At 37.9% G+C, this 21,916-nt stretch overlaps 1 protein-coding gene across 1 annotated transcript; it reads left to right on the forward strand.

Moving 5' to 3' along the window:
- Positions 3,600-10,717, forward strand: LOC109229286 (bifunctional nitrilase/nitrile hydratase NIT4A). Its single transcript, XM_019394674.1, has 5 exons — positions 3,600-3,893; positions 6,616-6,795; positions 7,415-7,708; positions 8,957-9,238; positions 10,252-10,717. The coding sequence occupies exons 1-5, from the start codon at positions 3,752-3,754 to the stop codon at positions 10,401-10,403; spliced, it is 1,050 nt and encodes a 349-aa protein (XP_019250219.1). The 5' UTR covers positions 3,600-3,751; the 3' UTR covers positions 10,404-10,717.

Consider the following 21,916-nt stretch of genomic DNA (forward strand, 5'->3'; position numbering starts at 1 on the left):
CCTTGTCGATACTAGACATGATCACCCCGCCAGTCAAAGCCGCATATGTTGGAGTTCCAGTGACTTACCAATTAAGAATGCGTGGCACATTTGTGCCAACACGAACAGCTAGATGCTTGTCAACCATAGAGCAACACTCAAAAAACCATATTTGTAACGCAAGTGGCAAACCTCCGAGCCTATACATTGTCAAATAGTCACACTGTCTGTCCCTCATTGTATTTAAAATATCTTTAAATGACTTTTTTCCCCAAGCATACGTCTGATATTGACCACTTTCAATGATATCAAAATCATCTTTGTTGATACCATGATCATTGGCATCTAAGAATATGAAATGATGGACAAACACCATCAAGACCATCTGGAACGCATCTTCATCCGACTTCCAGTCCTTTTTCTTGAAACGATCAAGAAGCTGCCCCCTCGTTATGGCCCTTTTTCCATCTCCTGGAAAATACTCTTTTAGCAACCTATTGACATCTGGTTTGTCATAGATAGTGACATCTTCTTCTACACTTCAAATCAGTGATAACAGCAAACTCTCCAATGCCAAACCACAGCAAACAACCATTAATTTTAACCCACAACTCCCTTTTTCGCCCTGGGACGACTTCCCTCAATAGTATACAATGAATAAGTTGATTTTGAATTTCAAATTGAGGCAGGTCCAAGAAGTATCCAAAACAGCTAGTACGGGACACTTGAAGCTGCCTGTCAGTCAAATATTGCTTTAAAATGCTGACAATATCAGTCTCGGTATGGGAACTAATCCTGTTGTGGAAATGATCAGCTGATATTGTATATAGAAGTCTCCAACCTCGCATATGGAAAAACAACAAGAAAAAAATCAGGAACAAAAACTATACTAAAATATTGTATAAACATGTATAAATCAGTGTAGCAGTACTTGTATAAAGATGTATAAACAACTGTATAACTTTGTATGAAATTGTATAAGGATGTATAAAATTAATAGCAACACAGGGAATACCTTCAGCTTAGCTTTTCTGTCCTTCAATTTGCGGCGAGTAGCAATCTTTTGTTCGTGGGATATGCAATCAAGACCACTCACACCATCGTCCTCGATCTTGCTCTTTTTATGCTTAACGTCCTCGGTCTTGCTCTTTTTCGGTTTAACACTGGGGCCTACATCATCTTCATCAACCAAATCAATTTTCAGCTTTTCTTTGGATTTTTCATGTCTCCCACATTTCTTACTCCTTATTCTAACAATGTTAACTGGAGTGGGAGTATTCTTCGTTTGCGAACGAGTCATTATATTGCTCTCTTGTTGCGACTTTTTTGTAGGAGCAGGAGACTCAAAATCATCATCATCGGACATGCCCATTCGCTTCAGAATCAGGGGTTGAGGGCAAGTCCCTCAATGCTTTAACTGGAGTAGGAGTATTCTTCATTTGCGAACGAGTCATTTGACTGCTCTCTTGTTGAGACTTTTTTATAGGAGCAGGAGACTCAAAATCATCATTATTGGGGGCCTGGACATGCCCATTCGCTTTAGAATCAGGGCTTGGGGGCAAGTCCCTCAATGTTTTCGCAAAATCGAGCTTAACACCTTTTCCAGCAACCTTCATACGACTTTTAGAAGCAGACATTTTTTAACGCATTTTCTACAATAAAACAAACAAAGCTTTAACAAAAGTGAAGACAAGTGAAGGAAAACCCAAAAATCAAACCAAAAACAAAGGCCATAAACACAAAGCAGAGGCCAATTTTCCCAAATTGTAGCAAAACTCAAAAAATAAATTCTACCCTAAAAGTCGAAATAATAAATCATGCAAATTGAAATACCAAGTTTAGGTCTAGAACGAAGATAGAAGGAACACAAAATCGAACGGAAAACACAACAACATTGTAAAAAAAAATTCAAATTCAGAAAAGCCAAAAAATTAAAAATAAAACAAAATTTAAGACCAAAACAGTGGTAAAAGCATAAAATGAAACGAAAATTACCTGAAAATAAGAGTGAAAGCTCGAAAAATTACTTGAGATGCAATAATTGAGGATGGTTGCCTTCGTACTTCTGTTAAAAAAGCGTGAGAAGAACAGAGAGAGAAAAAAATTTAAAAGAGAAAACTAAAACACCGTTAATAATATTTGTGGGCTACCGGGTAAAAATAAAATTTCAAAATATATACAACCTGGGCTAAACCAGTTTAGGGCTTCAAATGTGAGCTATTTTCGGATGGGTTGTATGGCCCAAGTGATATATGATGTAATTTCTTCTATTTTAAACGGAAATATAACAGTAGGAACCTAGACAACCAGATAGTACAATAAAGGATAAGTTTAAATAATATTTGAAAGTAGAGGGATATATTTGACCCTTTTTCGATAAAAAATTGCTCTATGCAATACATCGCAATGAAGAAATTAAAAAGAAAAAATAAAGAAAGAAAAGCAAGTAATCATATTATTTGTATTATTCAAAAATATTTTCCACACCACCCTACCACAAATTATAAAGTATACAATTATTATTAGGCTAAATACATAGTAATTGTTTAGACACTTTAAAATACTCTTGTTCCTATTAGAGACTCCAACTCCAGTAAAATGTATCTATTCAGCACCTCATGCACATGTGGCACAAAAAGTGACTGTCACTTTGGAGTTGGACGCGTGAAAAATTTTGAAAGTTAAATTTTTTTCCTTCTTATTTCTCTTTCTTCTTCACAGAACTCCCTTTGAGACGGCAGAGCTTCCGTCCTCATCCCCATCCTCGATTTTCATTCTACTGATTTACTGTATTTTTCAATGATTTTTCACAAATATTCATGCATTGATTCGATGAGTGTATCTTAAATCTCTTTTACAAAAAAAGTAGAAAATACAGATTGGTCCCTGCAAGTTAAGAACATTTGGATATGCATTTGAAATCGTATACTCCATCAAGGAACATATAACAGAAACTGAAGAGTAATATAATCTGAAGTTAAGAACATTTGGATATGCATTTGAAATCGTATACTCCATCAGCGAGCATATAACAGAAACTGAAAAGTAATATAATCTGTTTCTTTATTTTTTACATTTTATTGCACCAAGATGGGTTCTAGCTAGATTATTTCTAATAGTCTTCCAAATCCCCTCCAAAAAAAAGAAGAAGATAAAGCAAGAAGGAATGAAAACGGAAAATGGGAGAAAAGAGTTTCCGACCAGCAATATATCGCCGCTCAAAAAATTCAAACGTCCGAACCATTCAACTTAATTTATATCCTAAAGAAAATAGTACGCACATATCCTTGGTTGGCGAAAACTTTCTGGCAAGTCGTGGCAGAGCTATTCTACCCTCTCTCGCCTGAACATAAGGAAGACAACGAAAGGGGCAGGGGAAAGGGATTTTTAAGAATATAATTTTTTTTTTGTCTTGGAAGCTCTTTTAATTTCTTTTTATTTACACGTGTCGCCTATTTATTGGTCATATTGTTCATGTCAGTGAGCTTGGTGGCTACGTGCTTCGTTTTGAAGACAAATTGTGACCAAGTGTTCAATAGACACACTTTTGTGAGTGTTGGAGTGTCTAATAGGAACAAGAGTATGTTAATTTGGTGGGGGTTGGTTATTATTATTATTATTATTTCTAGAAATCTCTTTTCCAAAAAGGGTATACACCAACAATCTTATTTTACTGACATAGCCAAAGTACCGACACAATGCGTCAAAAATCCACACAACGCATCTGCAAATTCAGAATCAGATAACGAAATAAGCGCAAAACTAAGAAAACATGGCTTTGGTCCCAACCCCAGCAGTGAATGAAGGCCCTTTGTTTGCCGAAGTGGATATGGGAGATAATTCCTCTGCCACAACTGTCCGTGCCACTGTAGTTCAAGCCTCTACCATCTTCTATGATACCCCTGCTACTCTTGGTTAGCCCCCTTTTATTCCAATTTTCTATCTTTATTCTATTGAGATGGTTTTTTTTTTTTTTTTATGATTGTGGTGTCGTGGTCAGCTTAGCACTTTCTTGCACCTCAACTTAGGCAAATAGGAAGATGTCACCTAGTATTTTTTGCCTAATTTGAAACTGAGACCTCATGGTTCTTTCTCGTGGTGGTTTAAATTTTTTTTGGGTTTTGATTTTCTTGTGTTGATATGATTGGTATTGGTTTTTGTTTGTTTATTGGTTGGTTTAAACATTTGGCTTATGGGTTTTCCATGAAGGTTTAATCTTGATGAGTGGATTAATATATGGTCATGTTTCTTGGACAGTGTTTGGATGCAGTGTCGCTACGGCACACGTTTTAAGGAGATTTTTGGGGGTGAGATAATCTTGGCATCAATGTGTTTCCTGTAATTAATTTTAGATGGGAAGTCGCTGTTTATCAATTGGTTTTGAAAGTAGGTGTAGTTCAACCTTCAATTCTTTCCAACCACAACAACATACCCAGTATTATCCCATACCGTGGGGTCTGAGTAGGGTAGTGTGTACGCAGACCTTACCATAGAGACCTTAGTCAGCCTTCAATTCTTTATTTGTGTCATAGTGTCTTGAAGGGGCTACAGCTGTTGACATTTCCCCCCACATAATATGGGCACTTTCAAGTTATTTGTTTTTTTTTCATCTTCTAATGAGGCAATTTGGATCTTTTGGGCGGAATACAGTGCTTAGTCGAGTCTTGTTGCTTGAGAACAGTAATTTGTTCCATGTGAGTGTTATGGATATAAAGGATTGACTTTCTCTTTTTTCTTTTGGGAACTACAAGAATTTCTGCTCTTTGGGATTGGAGATGCAGGTTGCTCCTTGGGCATTGGTTCGGCGACAAAAGTAATACATTACATGATGTGTGGTAGGTGCATGTCATGAGTTTGAATCTTGGTGAACCAAGCTTCGTATTGAAGTGGAGCAGGGTAGCCAGGCCGGCCCATTCACCTAGTTTTGAGATTAGAAACGATGGCTTTCTAGGTTATCAACCAGATAGAGAGAAGGAGAGAGAGAGAGTAGTGATTAAGTGGTGTCTGTCAATGATAATTAGAAACCCACTCCATATAGCTCTACTGTCATTTCAAATTAAAAGCTCAGTTGAGATATTTTTGAGACTGCAGTGTAAAACCAACAATAGTCACCTCGTTATCAAGTGCTAATGTGTTAATGTGAATGAGCTATTCATTGTTATCCGTTGGATTTGATTGTAGCAGCAGTGGTTCTCATTGTAATTGTGAATGAGCTCCATTTTCAAAACTTAGGCAAAGATATATTGATTTCCCCAATAAGTGAAACTTAGGCAAAGGTTCTCATTGTAATTGTGGAGAGAATAACTTCAGGATGAATGTATGCGTGAGGACCAGAGACGGAGCCAAGATTTCAAGCTTATGGGTTCGGGATTCTAATCGTTTTAAGTTACTGGGTTCTAAATTAATAATTTATACATATTCAATGGATTTTTTAAGACAAATACAGAGTTTGAACCAAAGCTACTGGGTTCACCCGAACCCGCTGGCGGCACTCTAGCTCCGCCCCTGTTGAGGACAATCAAATGTTATTATCCTCTACACTCACTTCATCACAACATGATTCCATTTGTTCCTATTGCCATTTAACCATTATCACTACTCATAATTACATTCCTGCTTAATATTGTCAATACACAAAAGGCGTACAAACTAATTAAGATAGTCTGGGGCCTTAAGCGCAATTAGTGGGTCTTTAACACGTGGATGTGAATCTGATGTAGATTCGTAAGGCTAGGATCACAGAGGCATGCTGACCAATTTCAGTAGGTTGCTCAATTATTTTACTATGTAGAATCTCCTTTACTTCCAAACCGTATATGTTCAGTAACTTGTGGAAGTACTTCACCCTCATAATTTGGATATTGGTCAAAGTCTATGCACTGTTGTCTCAGCTCCTTATGTCTGTACGCAACTTAACCATTGGAACCTTAAGCCCCATAGAAGACTTAGATGAGAACTGTCAGCGTTATTTTCAGAAGCCTTCTATGAGAAGCAAAAAAGAATGGAACAAAGAGTTAAAAAATTTAGTGTACGGTTTGAATGTTTCCATGGTGTCCTACTAATTTTGTGTCCTTAATTAAAGAAAAGAGTTCTGACTTGGGAACTCATATCATGTTCCTTTCAAAGTTACTCTCTTGCAAAAGTTCAGTTCTTGTCAAAGAAATATTCTTCAAGCTTTACCATGTGGTTCTGTTGATTTAGAATCAAGGATACTGAAGTCCTCTAACCAGTTAAGAGCGGAGTCTGTGAGCTGATCCGTTTTATTGCAAGGTTTAATTACATGTTTAGTAGTAGTTGCTATCAGCAGGAAGTACAAAAGTTCGGAGTTTGAATGTTGTTGGGAGCGTGCCTATCCTCAATCAATCATGTCTTGATAAATTAATTCAAATTATTACTTTTATTTACCTTCTTTATTCTTTGTCGTTGCACATAAGGAAAGGTTCTGTTTTAGTGCATGGGGCAGAAAAGAGCCAAAGACGTTGAGTTTACTTCCTAAAAATTTTTATTTCTGGTTTCTTCTGGTGGGCAGCTGGAACGTTGAAATTCATCTAAAAATTTCCTGGTTTTGTTAAATCCTTGAATTGGGACTTATAAATAAAATCTAATTGGGATGGTTACTGCTTGGCACTTTTACAGATAAGGCTGAGAGGCTGCTTGCTGAGGCAGCTTCTTATGGTGCTCAGCTGGTGGTGTTTCCTGAAGCATTTATTGGTGGTTATCCACGAGGATCAACTTTTGGTGTCTCAATTGGGAATCGAACAGCCAAGGGGAAGGAGGAGTTCCGCAAATATCATGCATCTGCCATTGATGTGCCAGGTCAGAAACTCTTTGATTTCCTGACCAATTAACTCTACCATGAAATTTCTTTGAGCATATTCCAAGTTCGAGAATATATTTCACTGGATTACATTATCAAAAATATTTCACCGGATTACTTTCAAAAAGAAGTATATTTAAGAAAATGATAAATACTTTGTGACACATTCGTAGGATTAAGGTTTTTTTTTTAACAGTATAACACAGTTCCATTTTCTAGTTAATTGTGGTTAGAGGAAAATTGAAGGTATTCAGTTTTACTTCAGCACAAGGAGAAGAGGACCTTAGCTTGATATTTCAGAACATAGAAATTAAAAACTATTCATTCGGGGTAAAGAGAACCAACAAACATGTTATGAAATTCTTGATTAAAAATATATTATGAAATTTGAATTTTCGTTCTGGCCTTCGTGGCTAAGGTAGCTCATGCTAAAACTTACGAGGTCCTTTACATTTCACTGAACATATGTGTGCTGCTTGTCTGTGCTCTCCTGTAACCTTTCTTCCCATCTTCTAATCTTTTCGCTGCAAAAGCTTCCCATCTCTCTCTCTCTCTCTCTCTCTCTCTCTCTCTCTCTCTCTCTCTCTCTCTCTCTCTCTCTTACAGCTATAGTTGCAGGTCCTGAGGTTGATCGTCTGGCAGCAATGGCTGGAAAATACAAGGTGTACTTGGTGATGGGTGTTATTGAGAGAGATGGATACACACTATATTGCACTGTGCTTTTCTTCGACTCTCAGGGTCACTACCTCGGAAAGCATCAGAAGATAATGCCAACAGCGTTGGAGCGGATAATCTGGGGTTTTGGGGATGGATCAACAATTCCAGTTTATGACACTCCACTTGGGAAAATAGGTGCTGCAATATGTTGGGAGAACAGAATGCCACTTCTGAGGACTGCGATGTATGCTAAAGGTGGGACATTTGTTGCTAATCTCTTATGTTCCTCTATTCCTGTCTTCTAATATCATAGCTTTTCGGGGCCCTTTGATTTTGAGAAAGAGCTATACGTTCTCTTCCTTGCCAGTTATCTCTGAGTTCTTTGCATCTTTGGCGATAAAATTCATCTGTGAAAGAGGTTTCATTTGTGCTATTAAAGTAATGAACACTTAGAGCATCGAAGTGCTGGGATAATCAGATGCCTTTCTGGCTTGGTGCTGTTCTGATAATAGAATTATGGCATAAATTTTGATCAGTAATTCTGTGTTTATTCACACTTTAGCAGTTTCTGATTGTAATGTCTTCAAACTTCTTTGTTACTGGATACATTATGAGGAAATTTTGCAAGACTTTTTGCAGGGTTGTATAGCAGTTGTCTTCTAATGTCAAATACTTGTTTATACTTTAGATCATGAAGCTGAATTTCATTGTCGCTGTCCACAGAAGAATGATACATCATTAGTTTTGTGGATGTGCCTTTAGAATGATTGCTGTCATTTAATGGCATGTTTTGAGCCCCCTTGGCTTTGGTTCAATGGCAAAGGTAGTACAATATGGGATGCATAGGTGCACGTCACAAGTTTGAAAGCCTGGTTTTGCACCAAGATCGGTATTTAAGTTGAGAAGGGTAGATGGATGGGACATTATCCCCGCGTTTGAAGCTGAAACAGCAGGTTATCTCGGTCATAAAAGATGGGGCCTGTTTTGATTTTACACGAGTAATAAGAGAAAGTTTGATAATAGATAGTGTAAATAAGATATGTATTCAGCCACTAATCTTGGTCTTTTTAGGAATAGAAAGGGGAAAAGGTTGTTTTTTGAATAGCAATATTGAGTCCTATGTTGTAGAGACAATTAAGTAAATAAAAGTGTGTTCTCTCTAATTGATTAAGCTTTTAGATGAGATGGTCACACAGTTCAACATGGTATTAGAGCAGGCAGAGGTCCTGAGTTCAAGTCTCACCGCCACCTATTATAAAAAATGAATTTCCACGTGCTTTGCCAATGAAAAAATGAAGCCCAAACATGAGGGGGCGTGTTGGAGAGACAATTAAATAAATAAAAGTGTATTCTCTCCGATAGATTAAGCTTTTAGATGATATGGTCACACAACAAAACATTTGTTTGAGAAATGGATATCACTTGAGATGTCACAGAAAGCAAGTGGATGTTCATATTTGCAATATGCTCCTAAATGAATTTCTAAGTTCTTTTCTTTTGCAGGCATCGAGATATATTGTGCACCTACTGCTGATTCTAGGGATGTGTGGCAGGCATCAATGACCCACATTGCCTTAGAGGGTGGTTGTTTTGTTTTATCGGCCAATCAGTTCTGTCGAAGAAAAGATTATCCCCCTCCACCTGAATATGTTTTTTCCGGCACAGAAGAAGATCTTACACCCGATTCCATTGTTTGTGCTGGTGGTAGTGTAATTATATCGCCATCAGGGGCTGTGCTGGCCGGACCAAATTATGAAGGGGAGGCACTCATCTCTGCTGATCTAGGTACGTCAATTAGCTGTCTTATTTTGCATTCTCAAATTGACATCAAATATGTACCATGCATGGAATTGTCATACTCATACATCAGCTGTGACAAGTGATTCCCTCAGCTGCTTTGTAAAACTATGGGGAAAAACAAGAAGTCTTCTCACCCCGAGAGAAAAAAGAAAGAGAAGAATGCAAAAAAGATTGGTATTTGTTTTACTTATCACCAATCCTCTGCTCAGTTACTTCTCCACGTCGCATGTATGCTTCTCATGAATTGCTCTGCTGAATAACATTGGTTATATTATGGCAGAAATGTTTCTTCATTGTAAGACTATGAGGTACATGTATCTTAGATATATGTGTTTATGCCCCAATATGCTTATTGGTTGTGCCCCCGTTGTTTCTTGTTTTGCATTTAGGTCTCGGAGCTCCTGCAGCACTACCTTTATGATAGTTGTTCTAATTAATCCCGTCTATCTAACCATTTCTTAATTTAAATATTTTGTGGTATCGGAAGCTTGATCTACTTGAGACAGGTTACACTTCCCGCATTTGGTACTCCTACTATGTTTATTGACTTGTATAAGCAAAGTGCAGTTGACTGCAATTGTACTCAGGTTTCTAAATTCGGTATGATCGATGAAAAGACAAGTTAGAGTTTGTTCATGCATTCTGTTACATAGACTGTATATTTGCCTTGACGTACCCGTATTTGGAGGAGTGTGACATGTGTGTGGATATTTTATACAGGTTATTTAAAGCATACTAAAAATTAGCAACTGTATGTACTTGTACAGGATATATACTCACACCTTTATCACATATATATCCATAGCTGAGTTCATGCAACATGATCCACGCATGGTTTGACCTGCATTATTATGTATTTTCACTTCACTTCTCCTCTTGTCTCCTATTAAGAAGCTTGTTGTCGCTAGCACGCATTTTATTAAACCCCCCACCCCCCAAAAACCAAACACACAAAAAGGAATTATAGTCCAGCATTTATTAACCATCAATTTCAACAGATCTTGGAGAAATAGCTCGAGCCAAGTTTGAATTTGATGTGGTTGGGCACTATGCAAGACCTGAAGTTCTTAGCTTGATCGTGAGGGATCATGCGGTGAGCCCTGTTAGTTTCACTTCTACATCCAGTAAAGCAGAGAGCTCTCCCAAATGACAAAGGCCTGCTTACATCTGCATCTTGTACGTTGCAGAGCCGTCCAAACTAGTCAGAAACTCCAGGCTGTTTGTTTCAGTGTGAGGTGACAAATTTCCGCCTCTTTGCGAAGGTTGTATAGTAGTCCTTTGTCATTTTATCAGCTGTGTACATCCCCTGAGACTTGCCAATTGGCCAACTCAATGTCTTTTAGTATGAGAAACATGTTGATAGTCAATCCTGGTCAATGAAAATCTACCCTGCTGTCTCCCTTGCTCTTGATACCTGATTCATTTGGTTGTTTTCTATAAAGTATAAACGTACACTTCTGTATATTCATTTGCCTGTTGGATAAGCATGGTAGTAAGAATTGCAGTAAAACAGCCACCAGCATAGTCTCTCCTAAATCGCACTATTGTTACTTGGAACTCTACTAAAATTGATCTTAACGCTTACAGATAGGTTGAATTGATTTAGCACTCAAATTATATTACAATAATAACAACATGTTAATAGTAACTTTTCACTATTTTAAAAACTGTTAGTTATCCTTATGAGGTACTTAAACCTTTGGCTGACAACTGAGAAAAGGAAGTCAAGAGAAAGTACAGATAGGGATTACTATTAAGAGAGTAAATGGGGAAAAGTGGATATGGTCCTTCTTTGGAGTTGATAAGATAAAGAATGAAAGTTAGCGAGAATTAATAATGGGCAGATAGGGATTACTATTAAGAGAGTAACAGCTTGTTTGGATGGTTGTTACCCATTGTATCGTATTGTATTGTTATCTCAAAACAATGTTTGTTTTGATTGCTTATTTAGAATTGATTGTATAGTATTGTTAAATCCATTGTTCCGGAACAACCAAAAGCTCTATTTTATGAAACAACCGATTTGGTATGACGGGATCGTTTTCTATTTTCATTTTCAATTATGCCCTTGTTACTCTATAATTCTATTTTATCATTTTTTTTATTTTAACTCCAAATCTCCAACCTATTGACTTACATTGTCTTCTTCCATCTTTTCTAGAGTTGGTTTGCCCCGTTCTTCGTATCTAAGTCTCTGTTCGATTCTTTGTCTCTTTCCATCGTTTTAACTTTTTTTTTGGTTGTTGCTAATATTAGTTAACCTTTTTTTCTAGGTTTTTGCTTTTTTTTTTCAAGTTACGTAATTAATGATAATTTAGTAGAAAGAGGTTGTCTTAAATAATTTTTATGTGTAATTTTTGATAAATTTTATTCAAAACAATTGGGGGTATTTTAGTGAACTTATCATTTACAGTACAATACGATACTAGTTAATCAAACAACAAAATGTTATTTAACAACAACAAACGATACAATCTATTCAAACGTTATATCCATATAATAATACAATACAGTGCAAGATAGTACAATACAATACATTATAAAATAATGAATAACGATAATCTAAACAGAGTGTAAATGAGGAAAAGTGGATATGTTCGTTGATAAGATAAAGAATGAAAGTTAGCAAAGATTAATAATGGGCAGTTGGTGCACTAAATTTTTGCTATGCACATGGTTTGAAGAAAGGCCGGAACACATTGAAATTATTGTAAATAGTATAAAACAATTTTGATCAACTAATTGGTTGGTTGGTCAATGCCAACCAAAGAAAACGGTGATGGAAAAGATACAAAAACAAATGGCGAAATACATAAATAGTCTCCTTAAGTTGTCCATCCTAACTTGGCATATGACCAGATAGACACTTCTATTTGACACAGGCATGTCTCATGAGTTAAACTCGCTGTTGACATGTCAAACTGACAAATTATCGACTGACACATATTTTTTTAAAATAAAATTATGAACTTTTACATTAAAAGATAATTGTATTTTTTTAATTAAAAATAAAAATAAAAATACCCTCCTTTTCCCTCACCAAACTGCTGCATTAAATCAGCCCGTAAACCACCGTAAAACAACCACAAAAAATCATGAAATCACCATAGAAAAGTCAGTTTCTTCTCCTTTCAACTTTATCATTGCTGCCTCGATAAGGCCCGCTCCACTCTTTTTTTTTTGTTTCTCAAAACCAAATCCGAAGTCATCCCAATCCATTTGATTGATACATTTTAACCGGCGAATAATCAACTGTCAAATTCAATCGTGGTGAAATTGGAAGGTTTTAGATGGATTCTTTCGGGATTTTCATATTTGGGGTCAGGGAGATGAAGGAGGTGATAGTGATTCTGTGGAGGTGTAACGGTGGAGATCTGGTATTTTGGGTTTGTTTAGTGGTGGAGGGTGATTGTGGTGGCAATGAAAGTTCGCCCCTGATGTGTTTTTTTTCTTTATTGGTTTTACATGGAACGACGAAGAGTAAAAAGTGTGTCTTCTCTGTGTAATTTTGCAAATGGCCGTAAAGGTTGGGTGATCGAAATACTGGCGCAGTAATTTTTTCGCATAGAGGGGAAAAGTGGAGAAGATGGTTTGGGAAAGAGGAGGGATGAAGATGGTTGAGGAAAAAATTGGAGAAGAAGGAGGTATGAAATTAGGCGGGGTCCATATAAAGTAAGGTTAATTTTAAAGAAGAAAAAGAAAAAAACTTAATTGGTTTCACGCGCCTAGAAGTGAATATAAAATTATACACTTTGCCTTATCAATATGAGGAATTTCAGTTGTGGATAATTTAAAGAAATGTTTATGTATTTCGCCAAAACAAATTACTAATTTTTTTAGTTTCATTTAGTGTACCATAAAAAATCATTGCCATATTCAGGGGTAATACCAACTTATTCTCAATGTTATCAAATGCATGCGAAAGAAATGCAGCTACTTAGTTTATTAGGTAATTCATGTACCGGGGAAAAAAAGAGAATAAAATTAAAGTAAGACATATGTACTAAACTTGGTACGTTTTAAAAGAATGCCTAAAAATAATTTTATCTAACCATTTTATGTAACCAAGTTTCAATGAAGTAGAAAAGAATCATTTCATTCACTTATCTTCAAGAGAAAATGATGTGATGATCCTCCTCCCTAAAATTTCTAACACAAAGAACAATGCTCCCTAATAGGGGTGAATATCGGTCCGTTCGATTCGATTGTGAATATTATCGGTTCGACATATTGGTTATCAGTTTATAAATATGCTAAAGCGATAATCGAACCGATAAGATATCAGTTAGCAGATGCCGATTAATTGGTTATCGATCGTTATTGGTTCGGTTATCAATTTACCCAATAAGATAACTCAATTTAGAGGAATAAATTATTGTTTATAACACTAGCTAATCTATATATAAATATAAAGCTGGGCATTAAAAATCTGATGTGGCGCTCTCACAATCTAGGATTTTGATTTATCTTATTTCTCAGTTTTTTGGGGGTTTTTTAAACCTATTTTCCGAATTGTTGTCATATGTTAAATAGTCCAAAAGTCACCTCCTTAGAGAAAAGATGTAACTGCTGGAAAACAATGTAACTGCCAGCCGTTTTTAGAGCATTTATCATCTCTAATTAATGTTACTTTTTCGTTAAGGCTTTTTGATTTCCATGCGTGAACGTCTTCCTAAATAAATGTGATCATTATTGATGAACAATACAACTATATCATTATAAACTTTCCAAAAGCAAATCCTCTACTATTTATCTCCTCTGATCAGGGTGGTTTGCGAGTATATATTTGTGATCATGAGACAAAACTCCAGAGGACAAGAGGACAAACCAACAAAACACATTGATTATGTCTCTCATACTTGAGAAACAGAAGAGTGATTTCTTCAAGTGACAATGGAAAAAGGGTTGCTGAAAGAGTGATTATAGTTCAGACATGGCAAGGGAGTTTCTTCAACTGACAACGGAAAAAGGGTTGCTGAAAGAGCATTCGATGGTAGGGTATCGAGAAGCTACAACCAGAAATCAACTTGCCTCTTGCCAATAGATTTCTAATTAAAACTCGATCGATCGGATACCTGCGACAGACAACAAAATATGACTGTTGAGACGCTACGGGTTCTATTGAAAAGCAGGTCAAACCCTTGTAACTCTTTAAGTTCCCTTCAAATGGGTGAGGTAAATTCATAACTCGCATCACTCTCTAAATTTTGTAAAAAAAACCCAGTCGTTTTCCATCTTCGATCGTAATATTTGAAGTTCTTCAAAAAATTGCATTGAAGTTTGTTTGAAGAAATTCAATTACTCATTTGGAAGATAACTAAGAAGGCATTAGTATAGGCATTGACCGTTTGTGGAGAGGCTTAAGATATAATGTGCTAATCTAAGAAAATAACAATCAAAGAAAATAATACGTCATAGTAATAGGTTATATATAACTTAAATTTGCTAAAGAAGCATAATACATGATCACTATTGAATATTCTGATTTAGAATGAGGAAACCAATTACTGAAAAAGGTTTTATCCTTTTTATTCTATAAGATAGTAAATTCGTGAATATTTTCATTGGATACAAAAAGAGAATTGTTATTGTGGTACCAATAAAATGAGTGTGAGACAATAAGAGCTATTGAGAAGAGTAAATTTATAAATATTTTTATTGTCTTTGTCGAAAAACGGGTAGTGTACAAAATAAAGTAGTTAAGAATATTGTTTGTGCTACGGATGATTAATAACTGACATCACCTATATATTTTATAGGTTCAATCTACTTACTTAGGATTTTTGATGAGTATATGTCTCTCTTAGTACGAGGGAAAACCAAAACAAAGTTGTAAATTAGATGGTAATTACTTTTTATTGCTAGGATTTAATCAAATTTGTTTTGGTTCCTTCTATTCCTTTAAGTCTATTCTGTTAATTAATGGGTTTCTTTTTTAATTTTGAATGTTTTGTTTCGAGAACATCATATGTTCTTATTTTATTTATGTCTAATATTAACTCTTTTTTGTAAAGTGAATATATGATAATTTTTAATAGTGTTATTATCTCGAATTAACTGTTTTATTCCTTACATTGTGTCATTATCTTAAATGTATTGTCGCATTTACTCATGCATTAAATGTATTCTCATAAAAGCATGCTTAGATGTCAGAATAATGCATTAACATTAAAAATCACAAAGCTAGCTTATGAAATCTGTCTCTCGAGGCAAGGCAGAGGAGATGATCCTACTAATGAATTCCTTTTGTTAGCAAATAAGTTTGTATTTCATTTATATCAAATTTCATCTTTTCAATATACTACAAATAATGATTTAAATATTTTTATTTTGTAGAATTAGTAATTTTCAGATGAAATTTACGCAATTCTAAATTAGTTTTAGTTTTTCTTTAATACTCTTTGAACTTTTTAGTTAGAGTAGTAACATATAGGACTATACATCATATAAGTAGTCGGTATAAATTAACCAAGATTATGAATTAACTGAACTGCAAGTTATTGATAAGTATTTTTTTCTCAAAGTAAATGAGGAATAATATCCAAATTTGCTATTAACTTGCAAATCTTTTTGTAGATTTATTGATATTTTGAAAGACCGCGCGAAGCGCAGACAAATTTACTAGTTGATCTTATAAACTTGACACCTTTCAATTATATTCTAAAGAGTGAATAAAAGTTTCACGGATATATGTTTACCCTCATCAAAAAAAATTATTCAGTTATAAAAAGCAACAAAATTTGCTCAAATGTACTTCATATATTCACACACAAATAAATATCAATGAGATTATGAAATAAAAGAGAATGACTTCACCATATTAACTTGCATCCTACTAAGACAATGTGTCACGATCCGGATTTCCCACCCCCGGGGTCGTGATGGTGCCTACTCGTAGAAACTAGGCAAACCACAAATCATAAACTCCTAATTTCTTTATTTCTAAAACATTTTTATCATTCATAACAACAAGCGATAAATATTTAAATAACAGCGGAATATGAAATTAAAGCAGAAGACTTAAATTAAATAAGCTAAACAAAATGCAGCAATCGACATGTGCCTCTACCCAAGAACTGGTGTCACAACATCCACGGACTACTAAGAGTACTAAATACAATCGTTTGAAAGAAATATAACACTGTTTGTCTCGAAAACATGAGATAACAGAATGAAATATAAGATAGAGGAGACGCTGGGCCTACGGACGCGTGCAAAGGCTACCTCGGAGTCTCGGTGGACTGAAGGCTGGCTCCCGAGCTACTGCTGCTGTTCGGTACCTGGATCTGTGCAAAAGAGCACAGAGTGTAGTATCAGTACAACCGACCCCATGTGCTGGTAAGTGCCTAACCTAACCCCGGCGAAGTAGTGACGAGGCTAGACAGGACTACCACATAAACCTGTGCAGTTATATATATATCTATTGCGGGAAAATAACAAGAATAAACATTTTAAATGGGAGGGGAACATGCTTCAGGGATAGCAGATAATACAGAATTTCAAGAGAATAATAGGGAACGCCAATAATTTAACTTTAACACGGATAAGGGAAATAAAAGCAGATTTCACTGTCAGTACACATCTCATTGCAGGCGTTGCGAACAGGCTGCAAAATCCCTCTTCTCGCATTTACGATGCCAGGCTCGCATTTACGAGCTCGCATTTGCGAGACCTGCTTCGCAAATGCGAAGACTGCAGATCAGAGGTACCAGATTTTTTTCAAAGTTCAAAAATGCACCCGTGGCCTATCCAAAACTCACCCGAACCCTAGGGGCTCCAAACCAAATATACACACAACCTCAAAAATATCCTACGGACTTATTCGTGCGATCAAATCTCCAAAATAACATCATAAACATCGAATTAAACCTCAAANATGCCACTCCAGGACCTGGATCTGTGCAAAAAGAGCACAGAGTGTAGTATCAGCACAACCGACCCCATGTGCTGGTAAGTGCCTAGCCTAACCCCGGCGAAGTAGTGACGAGGCTAGACCAGACTACCACATAGACATGTGCAATTATATAATATACAGCGGAAACAAAGCAGAAATAAACAAGTAAGGATGGGAGGGGGAAACATGTTGCGGGGAGATAACAGTTCCGAATAAAGCATCACGTAAAGAAAGGAACAACATAACTACAATGTCAACAAGAAGCAGAAATCAAATAAGTACACGGCATCACCCTTCGTGCTTTTACTCTCGTCCTCACCAAGCAATAATATAATGAAAACGTGCACGGCATCACCCTTCGTGCTTTTACTCTCTTTCCTCACCAAAGCAATTAGAATAATAAAATATGCACGGCATCACCCTTCGTGCTTTTACTCTCTTTCCTCACATATAATCAATAAAATCGGCACGGAATGGTACATCGTGCGGCACGACATCACCCTTCGTGCTTTACACTCTTTTCTCACAATAGCAAACAATGCACAACATCACCCTTCGTGCATAACACTCTTCCTCACCCAAACAACAATCACAAACAAGGCAAGGGAAATAAACAAGAACATATAGGAATCCCGGCAAGGGAGAAACAGTTAAATCCCGGCAAGGGAACAATAATTAAATAATTAAATTCCGGCAAGGGAACATTTCAATAACTCTTTCTCTATCTTTCAGTTTTACTTCATAACTCGCTTTACCACTTGAGCCAATGCTCCAAAGGGTTCAATCATCTCATATACTTTCACAATTCATAATATATCTCGAGCCAATGCTCCAAGATGTTCAAAGGTCTCAATTCCTTCCACAAACTTTTCACAACAACTAGAAATCATCACCAAAGCATGAAGAATACAATGAAATCAAGATATTCACAATATAAAGACTCACGGTCATGCTAGACACCAACGTATAGATACTCGTCACCATGCCTATACGTCGTACACGACTAATACCACATAGCAAATAGGACTCAACTCCTAATCCCTCAAGCTAAGGTTAGACCAAACACTTACCTCGATGCCTTGAACACAACTCAAGTCTCAATTATAGCTTTACCCCTCGATTCCACCGCTAATTCGCTCGTATCTAATCACAAATTACTTAATTACATCAATAAACACTAAATGAATCAACCGCAATGCATGAAAATGAGTTTTCCAAAGTTTTACCCAAAAAGTCAAAAATCGCCCCCGGACCCACGTGGTCAAAACCCGTGGTTCGAACCAAAACCCGATTACCCATTCCCCCACGAACCCAAATATATAATTTATTTTGAAATTGGACCTCAAATCGAGGTCCAAATCACCAATTTTTGAAAAACCTAGGTTCTACCCAAAACACCCAATTTCCCCCATGAAAATCTTTGATTTTAGGTTGAAATCATGTTAAAAGATGTTAATGATTGAAAGAAATGAGTAAAAACTAACTTATAATTGATTTGGAAGAAGACTTGTTCTTGGAAAACCGCCTAAGTGTGTTTGGGTTTGAGAAAATATGAAAAATGAAGCTCAAAATCGTTTAAGTGTAAAAATTGCAGGTCTCTGATATGGGAAATGCGAACAGGGGTTCACAATTGCGAACCCCGACCTCTGCAGATACGGGAATTGCGAAGCTTGTTTCGCACTTGCGAACGCTTCAAATTTTTGGGACCTTCGCATTTGCGACACAGCGATCGCATTTGCGAGGTCTGACCAATATGGGAGGTTTCACATTTGTGAACATGAATCTCGCATTTGCGAGGGAAAGGGCAGACCTGGGGTGCTCGCATTTGCGAGGCAGCCTTCGCAATTGCGGGCTCGCATTTGCGAGCTAGGCTTCGCAATGAGCTAGGCTTCGCAATTGCGAAGCCTGCAGGTCTGTTCACACCAGCAAATTTTTAAGTTCAAAATGCAACCCATGGCCTATCCAAAACGCACCCGAGCCCTCGGGGCTCCAAACCAAATATACACACAACCTCAAGAACATCTTACGGACTTATTCGTGCGATCAAATCGCCAAAATAACATCATAAACATCGAATTAAAGACCGTTTTTCACCAAATTTCACAGGAATGACTTAAACCATATATAAGACCTGTACCGGGCGTCGGAACCAAAATACGGGCCCGATACCAACACGTTCTAATCAATTTTTATTTCAAATTTCCTTAAACAATTTCAGAAAACAATTTTACAAAAAAATTCATTTCTCGGGCTTGGGACCTCGGAATTCGATTCCGGACATACGCCCAAGTTCCATATTTTCCTACGGACCCTCGGGACCGTCAAATCACGGGTCCGGGTCCGTTTACCCAAAGCGTTGACCAAGGTCAAATTTATTCATTTTAACATCAAAACTTAGCATTTTTCACAGAATTTCATATTTAAGGTTTCCGGCTACGCGCCCGGACTGCGCACGCAAATCGAGGCGACTCTAAATGAGATTTTCAAGGCCTCGGAGTCATAGAATTTAATTTAAAACAAGTGATGACCCCTTTGGGTCGTCACATTCTCCACCTCTAAACAACCGTTCGTCCTCGAACGGACAGAAGAAGGAAGTACCTGAGTGGGGGAAAAGATGAGGATAACGGCTCCGCATGTCGGACTCGGACTCCCAGGTCGATGCCTCAGGATGCTGACCTCTCCACTGAACACGAACAGAAGGGAAACTCTTCGACCTCAATTGACGAACCTGCCGGTCTAGAATAGCTACCGGCTCCTCCTCATAAGACAAGTCCTTGTCCAACTGGACAGTGCTGAAATCTAACACGTGGGATGGATCACCGTGATACCTCCTAAGCATGGACACATGAAACACTGGATGCATGACTGATAAGCTCGACGGCAAACCAAGTCTATAAGCCACCTCTCCCACTCGATCAAGTATCTCAAATGGACCGATGAACCTAGGGCTAAGCTTGCCCTTCTTCCCAAATCTCATCACGCTCTTCATAGGCGACACTCGGAGCAATACTCGCTCACCTACCATGAAAGCCACATCTCGAACCTTGCGGTCTGCATAGCTCTTTTGCCTGGACTGAGCTGAACGAAGCCTATCATAAATAATCCTGACCTTGTCCAATGCCTCCTGAACCAGATCCGTACCCAACAACCGAGCCTCTCCCGGCTCAAACCATCCAACCGGAGATCGACACTGCCTACCATATAAAGCCTCATAAGGAGCCATCTGAATGCTTGACTGGTAACTGTTGTTGTAGGCAAACTCTGCTAAGGGCAAAAACTGATCCCACGAACCTGCAAAGTCAATAACACAAGCTCGGAGCATATCCTCCAAAATCTGAATAGTCCGTTCGGACTGACCGTCCGTCTGGGGAAATGCTGTGCTCAACTCAACTCGTATGCCCAACTCTCGCTGAACTGCTCCCCAGAAGCGCGAGGTAAACTGCGTACCCCGGTACGAAATGATAGATACAGGCACACCATGAAGGCGAACAATCTCCCGAATATAGATCTCAGCTAACCTCTCGGATGAATAGGAGACTGCCACAGGAATGAAATGTGCTGACTTGGTCAGCCTATCAACAATGACCCAAACTGCATCAAACTTCTTCCGAGTCAGCGGAAGTCCAGTAACAAAGTCCATAGTGATCCTCTCCCACTTCCACTCGAGGAGCTCAATCCTCTGAAATACACCACCAGGCCTCTGATGCTCGTACTTAACCTGCTGACAATTCAAACAACGAGCCACATATGCTACGATATCCTTCTTCATTCTACGCCACCAATAATGCTGCCGCAAAAATCCTGATACATCTTCGGGCGCCCGGATGAATAGAGTACCGGGAGCTATGGGCCTCCTCTAAAATCAACTCTCGGAGCCCGTCCATATTAGGCATACAAACTCGACCCTGCAATCTCAAAACTCCATCATCATCTAAGGTAACCTGCTTGGCACCTCCGTACTGCACCGTGTCTCTAAGGACACACAAATGGGGATCATCATACTGCCGATCACGGATGCGCTCCCATAATGAAGAACGAGCGACCGTGCAAGCTAACACACGACTGGGCTCAAAAATATCCAGTCTCACGAACTGATTGGCTAAAGCTTGAACATCCAAAGCAAGCGGCCTCTCACCGACCGGAATATAAGCAAGACTGCCCATACTGGCTGACTTCCTACTCAAAGCATCGGCCACCATATTGGCCTTTCCCGGGTGATATAAAATGGTGATATCATAATCCTTCAACAACTCCAACCACCTCCCCTGCCTCAAATTCAACTCCTTTTGCTTGAACAAATACTGAAGACTCTTATGATCCGTGAACACCTCACATGCCACGCCATACAGATAATGCCTCTAAATCTTCAATGCGTGAACTATGGCTGCCAATTCCAAGTCATGAACCGGATAGTTCTTCTCATGAATCTTCAACTGCCTCGAAGCATAGGCAATGACTTTGCCATCCTGCATCAACACTGCTCCAAGCCTAACACGGGAAGCATCACAATAGACTGTATAAGGCCCTGAACCTGTGGGCAAAACCAACACTGGTGCCATAGTCAGAGCTGTCTTGAGCTTCTGAAAGCTCGCCTCACACTCATCCGACCATCTGAACTGGGCACCCTTCTGGGTCAATCTGGTCATCGGGGCTGCAATAGATGAAAACCCCTCCACGAACCGCCGATAGTAGCCTGCCAATCCCAAGAAACTCCAAATCTCTGTAGCTGATGCTGGTCTAGGCCAGTTCTTGACTGCCTCAATCTTCTT

This window comes from Nicotiana attenuata, chromosome 7, assembly GCF_001879085.1.
Source record: "Nicotiana attenuata strain UT chromosome 7, NIATTr2, whole genome shotgun sequence".
Classification (NCBI taxonomy): domain Eukaryota; kingdom Viridiplantae; phylum Streptophyta; class Magnoliopsida; order Solanales; family Solanaceae; genus Nicotiana; species Nicotiana attenuata.

Excerpts from the sequence above, each read along its gene's own strand:
- LOC109229286 (XM_019394674.1), top strand. The coding sequence starts at position 3,752 with ATGGCTTTGGTCCCAACCCCAGCAGTGAATGAAGGCCCTTTGTTTGCC. Across the intron at positions 3,894-6,615 it reads TGATACCCCTGCTACTCTTG|ATAAGGCTGAGAGGCTGCTT; the intron begins GTTAGCCCCCTT and ends GCACTTTTACAG. Across the intron at positions 7,709-8,956 it reads GACTGCGATGTATGCTAAAG|GCATCGAGATATATTGTGCA; the intron begins GTGGGACATTTG and ends TTTCTTTTGCAG.